This window comes from Euphorbia lathyris, chromosome 8 (genome assembly GCF_963576675.1).
Source record: "Euphorbia lathyris chromosome 8, ddEupLath1.1, whole genome shotgun sequence".
In the NCBI taxonomy this organism is placed as follows: Eukaryota; Viridiplantae; Streptophyta; class Magnoliopsida; order Malpighiales; family Euphorbiaceae; genus Euphorbia; species Euphorbia lathyris.
In genome coordinates this window covers 72,966,748-72,978,958 of record NC_088917.1, presented here as the reverse complement: position 1 = coordinate 72,978,958, position 12,211 = coordinate 72,966,748, and the positions used below count along the sequence as shown (strand labels likewise).

Here is a 12,211-nt window from a genome sequence, read left to right as displayed (position 1 = left end):
TGAAGTCAAATGTGACAACAAAAGTGCAATTGATCTATCAAAGAACCCAATCCAGCACAGTAGGATGAAGCATGTCAGCATAAGACATCGCTTCATTAGAGACCATGTACTCAAGGGTGAGATCAAGCTGACCTATGTCCCAACGGATGAGCATCTTGCGGATATCTTCACGAAGCCACTGGCTCATGAGCAATTCAGCATACTGAGAGAAGCCATTGGTATGTTTAATCCTCTTCAGTAAATTCCAAGTATAATACATGATATATGCATGCTGAGTGAATTACCATGCTGAATGATTTATGCTATTACTTGCTGAGTAGATATATATGCTGAGTGCTTATCTTAAGCTGAGCTACTATGCATAAAAACTATTCCTCTGCATAACACTGACTACTCAGCATTTTAAACGCTTGAAATTCTTAACACTGAGTAAAGAGCCGTTGTAAAATTTCATGCAAAGCACGCGAATTAACTAGCCACCTAGGATGACATAAGCACTATAATTAGAAAACATATGCGCCGTATGTGTCATAAATGCCAGAATCTTTGTCGATTGAGCATCTCGAGGTCAAGTTGACAACCCAACGCTTTAGATCAACTCAATACCTCTATAAATGGTGGACAAATTCCCACTTTTATTTCTTTACGCTTAGAAATCTTTGGCATTCATACTTTCTCTCTAAAAAATAACCAAACTTCCCAAAACTTCTCTGAGAATATGACTAAAGTTTCTCTAAATATCTCCGGTGCCGGTCTCTCCCAGAATTGCTCCGATGAAAATCCTAAGTCTTCTACTCAGTGTGATCACGCTAAAGTCACTACTCCGAGCAAGAAAGCTCAAGCTGTCCAAGCCACCTCCTCGAAGGGAAAACAACAGCAAAAGGATAAGGGCAAGAAGATAGTGGAACGCACCTACTCTCAGGTCTACGAGAGTGTGAGGGGATACAAGATTGACCACTCTAGATGGTTCTCAAAGGGCTTTGTGGACGTCGAGAAACCCTTTTGTGAGTGGATCAAGAACAATGGTTGGACCGAGATGTTCTCAGTTCGTGATGCTACTTACCCTGAGATGGTAAAAGAGTTCTACGCCAACCTAAAGGTTGCAGATGACAACCGGGACTATCTGGCCACTAAAGTTCAAGGGAAGGACATCTTCATCAATCCTGAGTATCTTGCCTCGTTGTTCAAACTAAAAAACGAAGGAGCCATACTTCGTAAATCGGGTGACCAAGATAAAACCGGCTACATCCAGAGTTTCTATAAACCCGTTGGTCATGTTGGAGAAATTTCAAGCACCTCCATGGGTCAGCATCAAAAGATGGCCCATTACATACTGACCAATTTCCTCTTCCCAAAAATCAACTGCACCAACTCAGCGACCAACTTCGATCAGTGTTTCATATGGCACATGCTGACCTACAAGCCAATAAACATGCTTGTCTTCATCATCGGTGGGTTTCTCAGAAGCACAGGAACCCTTAGGCTAGGCTCCTTTATCACCCAAATCCTCAAGGATCACAACGTGGACTTGGTTGAGGAAATCCACACCATGGGAACCGAGATTACAGCTGCTACCTTATTCGGTTTAGCATATGATCAACCGATTGTGCCGAAGAAAGGAAAAGGGGAAGCTATCCAGGACGCTGAGGGGATGGAAACTCGTAAAGGCAAGAAGGAAAGAAAGAGGAAAGTTGTGCAAAGCACCTCTAAGGATGTGGTTCCTCCAGCTAAAAAGCCGAAGTTTGTGTCCAGAGGAATTAAACCTCAACCTCCACAAAGTCAGACTAAGCCTCAGTCAGCTGAGAAGAGACCAAGGCAAGATGAGCCTGAGGTTGAAGAAAGAGAGGAAGCCGATGAGCAACCTTTAAGGAAGAAGAAGAAGAATTCTTCTGAGCTAAGTCCGATTGATGCCCTTCCAACTGACGTCATTGTTGCTCCTGACTCACACTATGTTCGGAGTCAAGGCATTGAAGCTGAGCAACAGTTAGATGAACAGGAAGAAGAAGACTTGGAAGGTCAGTTTGAGGAAGAAGATCAGGATGATCAATATGATGAGGAAGAAAGTGGTCAGGATGACACTGAGGAAACAGCAGATGATGAGCACCTTGAACCAATCAACACTGAGTTGGTTGACGAAGAAGCTGAGCAAACAGCAAATGCTCCCGCTGATCAAAGAGCACCTTCACCCACTGACTCCATTGAGTCTATTCCTGCTGACCCTACTCCTCCAAATCTAAAGAGACTGAGAAAGAAGAAAGCATATCGAGCACCCGTCATTGACCTCATGGGTGACTCACCGCTGAGGGATGAGATCACTGACCTAACTGAGGTACATCTTAAGTACTTCTCCAACCCACCTGAGTCTCAACCAGAGCAACAAGAAAATCAAGCCTCTGTTTCTCAGTCGAAGGAACATGCCGACTTAACCGCAGCAAGTGCTCGAAGATTTCGCTCCTCAACACGTTGAGCAAGCTAAGGAATTACCTGCTCAGGTGAACACTGAACTTCCTCAGCTTCCGCAATCTGGTCAGCTTCAGCCTGACCCTGAGCAAGTAACACATTCTGCCGATCTTCCTATTCCACAACTCCAAGTGCAGAATCCAATCTAGTCAGCTTCTACTGGAAATCCTAATACAAGACCAGCCGCTGATAATGCTGGCACTTCTAATGTTGAGCAGAACCAAACACCGCCTTCATTCGGTTCTACTCCTCCTCCGGCATCTGGGCCAACAGATGATGGATCCTTTAACTATCTCAATGCCTTTGAGTCTGGTCGAAGAATCGTTGACTCAGCTCAAGCTCTTCTCCAGGACATCCATCACACAAGTACCAATGCCGCTGGGTCAGTTACTGTTGAGCCAACTCAGCTTTCATCTGTCACTCAGCTTCTTACTGAGATCAAAGGTCTGAAGGATCTTCTGAGTGTCATGACTTCATTATAAACTCAACAGCCCATGCAAGACTCTATAACGAAGTTGGCCGAACTCCAGCTGACCATGGTAAACCACATGAACTCACTGCAAGGGAAAATTCATCAATTGTCAGTTGCAAACTCCGTATATGCCACTTCTGCCGAAGTTCATCATCTCTTCAGTCAGCTTCATACTGAGCAAGAGAAAACAAATCACCAACTCTCTTCCTCCTCCCAATGCTCCATTGAGCAAATTAGCGAGGTTGTGCGTCTGATGAACTTAAACAAGCAAGAGATGGACACTGACCAGCTCAAAACAAACGAGATCCTGAAGTACTCTCGAGTTACTTTCAACCACGTGCGCACCACCAATGCTCAGCGTCAGTATTTTGATTCGTCTTTGCTAAAGATGTTTCATCAAGCTTTTGCAATGCTCACTGACACCATACACTGGGTTGGAAAGTCTCAAGCATATGTTCTGAGTATGCTGAGTGCTGTTGATGTCAGGATTCCTTGAGCTATTGTGTATGAGGGTGTTCCCATTTTTGATGGAATAAATGACAGCACAAGAAAGCTAAAGGCATTCTCAAAACGCCTAACTCAAGCTGCCATTAAAGAAACTTTCATTCCCAAACAAGATGCTGGCAAAACGGGGGAGAAAGAACAAGCCCCAAGAACTCAGTGAACTGAAGAAGCTTCAGTTAGTCAGCAGAAATTCAAGGGTAAAGGCAAAGCTATAGAACATGCTGCCCAAGTTAATTACAAGAAGAAATAGCTTCACTTGTATTGACTAGAATAGCCAGCTTTTTTGCCCCCTCATATCTGTACTCTTTTTGTGAACTTTGTTCTGCTGACTTTAAATTTAAAACAAATTATATGCATCTCTTTCAAACTGTCTACTCTTATGTGATGCTTACTTAAGTGATTGTTATAATTTGTTAAAATGCATCTTCATTAAATCAACTGTGCTACACTGTCTATATTGATTAATGATATGTCTGCTGTGTTGATCAAATATGTTGACCACTTCTTATATGTCCACTTAACTAAAACTCATTGAACAAAGCAAACTCAGCGCTCTCTGATATTTAAACCTTCCGCGTAAAACTGAGTTAAATAGAATATGTTCCATGAGCTGACCTATTTCTGAAAACTGACCTTAGACTTACTCGATTAAACCTTGAAATGTTTAGAGTAAAACTAAGTCAGTAGCTCAACTCTTACGGGGGAGTTATTTGATAAAATAAGGTCAACTATCATGGGGGAGCTCAACACTGAGTTCTTCAACTGAATATTTTTGCCAACATCAAAATGGGGGAGTTTGTTGAAACACCTTTCCACATGATTTTGATTGGACAAAATTATTTAAGTAATGATAAAAATATTCTAACACATTAAATTTAAATGCTTTGATTTATTACACTAATGTGTTTGTTCAATGGTGAGTTTAATTGTGTATAAGACATTAAGATTAAAAAGCCCAAAGGCCCATGAGTGGAAGTCAACACATCAAGACCATTCGGCCCAAGAGTTAAAAACGTAGCCGTATCAATCAAAACGACGACTTAGCTTGAGAAGGATCGAGAAGCCTTCTAACCGAAAAGCTTCAAGAGGAAGCTGCTGAGTTGGACGACAATGCAGTCTGGACAGCGACAGAATGAGATCAACTTCCAGGCAAAGTATTTCTACTTTGGGAAAAGTTCAGAAGGCGCAGGAAGCTGTCTCGTGGACTTTACCTTAATTGTCGAAACATTCTGCTGAAGACTGACGAAGACAGAAGATGCAAGAATCCTATTGGCCAACGACGCTGAGCATGCCCAGAGTGACAACGACAGGAAGCCGTTTCCATCCAACGGTTATTTCAAAATTCGAAATGACCGGTGCCTCAAGTGTCACTATATAAAGGCCTTTCATTTGCTTCATTCGATGCAGATCTTCAAATAGTCGAAACGCTGACCAAATTCATACTTGAAGTTCTGTGAGAAAAGCAAAGCAAATTCCTTACACCAAATTCCCAATCTTTGTGTAAAAGTCTAGAGTGATTTCAATTCATCTAAAGTGTCTTAGCAATTGTTGTTTAGGACAAACACTTTATCATTTCTAGAAGAATAGAAAGGAGTGGATGAGTACTGGGTTATAGTACTCAGCGGTAGTATAGGAGTGAGTAGAAGGTACTATTGTTATACTCAGCTTCTATTTGTAAAAGGTTGCGTGCTCTATCTTTAAAGAGCTCAGTAGAGAATTCAAAAAGCTCGGAACGCGTTCCGGGGACTAGACGTAGGCGGAGAGGCCGAACCAGGATAAGTCTGCTGAGTAATATCTTTCTAACCCTTAAACTCCTTTAATATATTTTGCTTGCTATAAAACTGACTAAGTAAAGAACTCACGCTGAGTTAAGTTCACTAAGAGGCTGAGTTCAGGAATAGACTTTAAGTGCTATTTCCTGACTCAAGTAAAGAAGCAGACTTAGTCACAAGTTGACTAAGCTTGTGTCTTGAATCTACTTAGTGACGCTGTGTAAACCTTTTCGTAAGAAAAGAAGTCAGCCTTCAACGGAAATTTTTTTAAATAGTTTCTATCCCCCCCTTGGAACTAACTTGTCACGTTATAAGGGACCTACATAAACAACCGTTTATAAATACATTATTTTATTATCTCAATAAATTAATAATTCCTCAAATACATATGCCAAGTGTGTGTGTTATATATATATATATATATATATAGGATAATTTAGCAAAATATGACTATAATACTTTGTTTTTTCTTGAAATTTAAATCTAGTTGAATTTCATCTCTAAATGTTCTCAATACATTCAAAAGTTCTCGTGTACCATTGTCAAACTGTAGCAAAAAATTACAAAGAGTGATTGATACTATAATTACTTCATTTCTTGTGATGGGTACCAGAGGTACCGAATCATCTTCAGCTTAATCCTCAATTGAATTTTAAAATATTAATAATTAATAATTTATTATTAATATCTCCATAAATTAACAGTTCTATGGGATCCGTAACAACCTCTATGCCCCCAGTTAATCCACCATAAAAACATGACTCACTTACTTTATATATGTTCCTTTATGGTCGGTCTTGACGATCTTCCTCCTAAGTTCTATAAGAAAATACCGTGCTTCGATGATTTATACAAGCAGCTCTATAGCAAACAGGAGATTTCATTGTAAGGTCAAATCAAACTTGAGTTTCATGAATAATACAAACTAATCTCCAAATGTTGTACATTTATGATATGATTAACAAGTGGTGGCTGATAATATAGGTCAATCCTAAACTAATTTTATTATGGCCCTGTTTGGTAAAGAGCGTTTTGGGATAAAAAGAGCGTTTTTGACAAACTTTAGCGGTTTGACCACTGAAACCGCTGATTGGAGTGTTTGGTGGAGAGAGGTTTGGAAGAGCGTTTTGGGATAAAACGCTAATTTTGAAAAAGCTCATTTTAGGAGCTTTTTCGATTAGCGTTTTGGGATATTAAAATTAATGGACTTTTTTGACCCCAATAAATAGACTCTCTCTTCTCCTGCGCCAAAATTAATGCCCTTATTCGTCTTTTTGCACAAACCGCTATTATCAATCAGCTAATTTTTACCAAACAGGTCTACACAAACAGCTAATCAAATCAGCTAATGTAATCAGCTAACAGCTAATGTAATCAGCTAACAGCTAATTCCCAAACAGCGCTTAAATACACAATTTAGAATCTTAAATATGTTTAAATACCTTAACCAAAAAAAAAGGTAAAAAGAGAAAGTTGAACAACAATTAAAAAAAAAAAAAAAAAAAAAAGAATGAAAACGCAAAGAGGAAACCCAAAACGACAATGCACTTTATTTTACTCATAACAAAAATTCATGTCCAATTCCTCAATTCCAGATTTTGCGATTAAACCATGAATTTTATAAAATAAAAATATATATATAAGTGTATTTATTTAAAATAATAGCATTATTAAGTAAAAATTAAACTTTAGATACAAAATAATTTTGAGAATATTTTTTTTTTTGAAATAGCATTGTATTCTTTTTTACTTTTATATACCAAAATATTTGAATTGTATATATATATATATATATTTTGAAGTTAGATAGAAGAGAGGAGAGTAGAGAGAAAGAAATGCCAAGGATAATTTTTTCTTTTTGAATATAAATGTATTTTTAATATTTAAAGTAAGGTGCAGGCTACTACAGTTGCTTTGTTAAAAAACAAAGTAATATTTACTTTGATTAATCTACCATTCTTTATGATGAAAGTTAATCCCATCCATTCAATTCTTTTGAACGTTAACTTGTTACCTTTTCTTCCGGTCTCTCATTCCCTTCCCCTTCTACACAACTCTGCTCTAACCGATTCATGCGTCTCTCAAATTCTCTTTCTTCGTCTCCCATCTTTTTTTGGTAAGAATCCGAGGAAACCACTTTGAAGGTTTGAAGGGAGAAGAGAAGAGTAATTACAACATACTTATCACACTTCATTCTTATTTTGATTGCCAAATTTGAATTTGGCATTCTTCACAATCCTCTCATCTAATGGAGTTGCAGCCTTCAGGTATTTCTTCCGTGTTTTTCAGCAGACTTGTCCCCATATTTGAATTTGGCGATTTCTTCCCAATCCCCTCATCAAATCGAGTAGCCTGTAAGTTTTTCTTCCAGGCATTATATGGTCGCGTAGCCCAAATTGAATTGAAGCTCCGCCCTCTTTCAAGTAAGCTCTGCCCTCCAACTACGAATTAATACTCTTTTCCTAGAAGCTCTGGGAGCCTCTAATTGATTTGACTATCTTTTGCTTATGCTTAAGCCCGGAATGGAATGGATTGGCATACCTAGGTCTTTCCTTTCCTTTTGTTCTGTTTTCACCACGAGAAAGACGCAAATAATAGGTGTGCCCCGCGCGCAGAGGATCTGTTGAGAGATTCTGCTCGATTAGTCAGAACTTCTCTGTCTCAACTCTTAGACCTATTTATCCTCTTCTTTTTAAGCGATAGGGGCTACATATCTTATTCCAGTGGATTGCTAGTATATCTTTGCCCCAATTAGAAAGGGCTGAAACTATCTTGCTTGCTTTACTTTAAAGCAAACTAGTTGGTTGGAGAAAGAATTCCTTGTCTCTACTGAATTGAATAAGGAAATGTCCTCCATTGCTGGTTGAGGGGAAGAGAAATGAAAGAAGAGTCAAGCAAGGATACAAAGTTGAAAAGTTAGTTGTACATCAACCAAAACCAGCCATTGATTCGCAGGAACTAGGTTGTATACTGTCAAACTCTGTAAGAATTTGTTGTCATAATGTTAAAATCAAATTCAATAACTTAGTAACTCAAATGAAAGTTTCTGGTTTCCTAACTTAGTAACTCTAGGCCTAAAATTCATGAGAAACTTATGTTTCTCAATGCTAAGTTGGTTAAATTCTTTAGCCCTGTTCTGAAGAGTTTGTTTACATGATGCATTAGATTAAATTCAACAACTTAGTAACTCAAATGGAAGTGTCTGGTTTCTAACTTAGTACCTCTAGGCCTTAAATTCAAAGTTTCTGAGTGCTAAGTTGCTTAAACTCTTTAACCTTGTTCTTAAGTGTTTGTTTACATGATGCATTAGATTCTGAATGAGTACATGAGATTATATATTTGACATAATATAGCACTTCATCAATTTATTTGCTTCGGACACAATTCCAGATAGCGGTTTCATTTCAATTCATGCTTATCTAAACCCTATGAAAAATCTTGTATTTTTCAGAACTGATTGTATCTGCTATTGAAGTGCACAATATCTTTTGATTTTCAGTTCTGATTTTCCTTGTAATTCTTGAACTTGTACATTCTTTTTCTTCAACTAGAATGTTGTTTATCTGTTTTCTACAATGCTTTTAATTCAACCATTTCAAATTTTAGTAGTTTCTTCAGCGATCTTCGTGTCAGTAATGTTGTAAATGATTGTCTTGACTTGATGGATTTATCTGTCCCTTCATATGTGTTAAGACTGATTGCTAATTTGCTGAAGAAGTCATCTGTACTGTTTTTTAGGGAATAGGTAGTACTTTTAGGCTTGAAAAGCTTGTTAGGTATCTAATGGAGAAGTATGTTTTCAGATAGAGCTTTACAATAGCATAGTAGAGAAGGAACGCACAAATGGTGAATAAGAGGCTATTAGAGCATATAGAGCTGCCCGAGTGGACAGTGATCATGCTTCTGAAGTAGATGATCATAATGATGTTTCTTCCGCTCTAATAGAAAGGGTAACAATTAGAATATACTATTACCATTCAGCTTAAACATTCCCTTACCTTTAAGCTCCCATTTGTTATTGTTTAACTAGCAAATATGGGTTAGAGCAAGGAGGAGACCAAAATAGCTCTAGAGAGATGTGGTGTATAATTTAATGTGTTCTGACTTTATTATGCGCATTTGACTGAACATTATGTGATACAATCGGTTGCATGACTACTTTGATATATTTTATTCGGCCTACTAAAAATTATGCCTTATATGTACTTATATGAGTTCATTTTTAGGTTCATTCAAGCATTGGTTCTTTGGTTTGTTTATATCTATCATGTCATTGTTAAATTGGCGAAAATGGGTTACCGCGAGGAGCCAATAGGTCAGTTTGAGCAAGTTCAAGTACCAATTGGTTAGTTTAAGTAAGTGTAGGGTACCAGCAAGTCACTCTTAAGTTGAGGGGTTAACGAGACATGTCCAAAGTTTAGGGGTCAATCAGTGTTTCGTGCCGAGTATAAGGGACCTTTGATATATTCAGCCTTTAGAGTGTGTATGTGTATGGTGGATGAAGTCTCACTCTTTTCTTAACCTATATACTCTGGTTCAGGATCAAAAGTCTCAGTTGTAGAGTTGACAGATTTCATCTATGCTGCTCAAATGGCAAAGGCATTTGATGCTCAAGAAGAGAAGGTAAATTTCGCATAATTGGAAGTGTTTTTTTTATTAAAACGTGGAGAAGAAAAAAATCAAGCAGAACTTTCTTCATCATCTTTCTCTGCCTCCTCTCTAGCAAGTAGAACTTTCTCTTTACTATTATTAATTTTGCAGGCTCGGGTTTACGAGCAACCCGAAGGGTGTGCTGCTTGCTTAACCAAAGATGACACCAGAAAACCAACTACTGCTAGTTTCAGGGGAAAGGAATATCTCTTGCCTCCATGTTCCATTAACATTCTTCCTGATTGTCAAACTGTTGTTTTTAATACTATGAGGTATACTTCATATCTCTTGTATTATACATGAATGTATATGCTTCCAGTTCCACCATTGAAACAAGGATTTTGATTATTTATGTGTGAAATTAATCAAATTGCATCACAACATAATGCAAGGAATTTTGTGAGATCAGAGAAAGCAAACAAGAAGCTGAAATGGGAAATGGCTGCAGAAATGGTTCCTAGCAACCTTGAAGTATCATCTAAGCAACCCAAGGAGCTTCTTGGGTTGACCAAAGATACTATGCCTGGTACACAACATTGTAAGTTATCCTTAATTTGTATATACATCAAGTGTTTGGTAGCTACAAAATTGCTGAATCTGATAGGTTTGAGATTCCAGAATAATATTGGATTCCTGGGACTTTCAATTCGGAATGATATTCTACAAGCTCTAAGAGTTGCAAGTTAGGTATCTTGCCTGTAAGTGCGTTATCTAGTGCCCACCTGAGATGATTGGTAGTAATTACTAATTCCTCAGCATAATATATTTATCCTTATCTTTCAAAAAGGACCATTTTGCTAGAAATTTGAATATCTTACATAATTTTCATGTTGTGCAGCTTAGCAAATGTTAGTGGAATCTCACCACTAACTCCAGAGCTATCAAAATAGATGTTAAGGTAAAGAATTTTCATGTTCTGCAACTTAGGAAATGTTGATTCTAATATGTGTTACTATGATGAATTTGTGTGTTGATTTATGTAAAGTAATCCATCCTTTTATATTAAAGTTAATCTATAAACTATTAACAACTTGAGTTTCAAATAGTCATGATATTGAATTATTAATTAATATTGGCCAGTGTCAGTAGAAGTATATACCCATTAAATGTATTTTGGGTCTCAGAATCTTTCATCATTTCTTTGACTGTTTGCTTGTTAAACCATTAACTCCAGTTTTTTTATAGCATTTTTCCATTGGATCATTAATTTTAATGTCTAAAGTATTTGGGTACCTTGTATTGCTCAGAGGGTAATCACAAACAATTTTCTCAAATGACTTTGAATTAATCTAGTCGGAATCAACAATGTCTTTTATTTTCCTTTTCAGAGTACATTCTATTAGGTTTAAAGCATTATTAGCATCTCACTTCTTCAAAATGTTGGTCTTTGACCTCTAGTCTATTTTATTTGGTGATATTTACCAATTGGCCTGGCAACATTTGCACCATTACCTATTCTTGATTGACTCAACTTTATTCTTTTTTTTCTTTTTTTTTTCTTGCAGGCTACTTGATGCACCAACTTTTTGCTATTAGGTCGAGCAACTTTTTGGACGAGCTAAAATTATCAATCAACTTTTAGGTTCAAGATAAACAGATAAAAATTTCAAACAATTTTTTAGATAGATTTCGTTAGGCAAGTAGGAAATTGTCTCTATCTAGATGAAACTAACTTTACGAACAACTTTATGTGCACATATTAGAAGTTCATGTGTAAATTTTGAATGGTTGATCTTTCAATCTTTATTATATGGTAGACTTTGTGGTTAATTTGTGTTGCGGTGCTTTCACTACAAAAAAAAAAAAAAAAAAAAACTTCTTTACCGGATGGATTTTTTCGACTTTACCGGCGGTTTTAACCGCCCTTACAAATATTACCGTTTTTTTAGGGCGTCTCTACTGTCAATTTTAAAAAAACACTTATAATAGACATTACACTGAAAAGTCCGTCGGTATTCTATCAGTATTTGATTTAGCGTCCAAATTTAAATTTTACTGACGAAATCCTTCTGACGTTGAATTACTGATAATTAATGCTGCATAATTTTTATTTTGGGATTATAGACTAAATTTAAGACAGCAAACAAGTTATAACCATATACATCAATAAACTCAATTCAATTCCACTGAATCCAGAAATTGGATCTTAATATAAAAACAAATACCAAAGTTTGTTTAGTAAATTGGATCTCAATACAAAAACAAAAACCATTTGCGAACTATTGCTAGTGGAGATGTTAGCGATACCCATTTGCAAACTTGGATTTGTCTGTTCTCAACCCCATGTTTCTTGATTAACTCAACAGTTGCAACTGTCATACCACCTGCAATCAAATAAAAATGACTTCATATC

The 12,211-nt window shown here is 37.1% G+C and overlaps 1 protein-coding gene across 8 annotated transcripts; it reads left to right on the top strand.

The window, feature by feature from the left end:
* Positions 1-7,253: 7,253 nt before the first annotated feature.
* LOC136202066 (beta-galactosidase 11-like) lies at positions 7,254-11,609 on the top strand. Of its 8 annotated transcripts, none has more exons than XM_065992519.1 (7): positions 7,258-7,631; positions 9,749-9,831; positions 9,970-10,130; positions 10,251-10,396; positions 10,477-10,540; positions 10,697-10,756; positions 11,364-11,609. In XM_065992519.1, coding segments are annotated over exons 1-5 (567 nt in total). In that variant the 5' UTR covers positions 7,258-7,456; the 3' UTR covers positions 10,479-10,540; positions 10,697-10,756; positions 11,364-11,609. The 8 variants fall into 8 exon arrangements, with proteins under 8 accessions (XP_065848592.1, XP_065848586.1, XP_065848591.1 ...); XM_065992515.1 differs by having other exon boundaries at positions 10,477-10,556; XM_065992518.1 differs by having other exon boundaries at positions 10,477-10,560.
* Positions 11,610-12,211: the final 602 nt, after the last annotated feature.

What these genes read in the sequence shown, in the direction of transcription:
- LOC136202066 (XM_065992514.1), top strand. Translation starts at nt 7,457, where the DNA reads ATGGAGTTGCAGCCTTCAGGTATTTCTTCCGTGTTTTTCAGCAGACTT. An exon ending in GAAGCTCCGCCCTCTTTCAA is followed by an intron (nt 7,632 to 9,748) that starts GTAAGCTCTGCC and finishes ACTCTGGTTCAG; the next exon opens with GATCAAAAGTCTCAGTTGTA. An exon ending in TTGATGCTCAAGAAGAGAAG is followed by an intron (nt 9,832 to 9,969) that starts GTAAATTTCGCA and finishes TTAATTTTGCAG; the next exon opens with GCTCGGGTTTACGAGCAACC.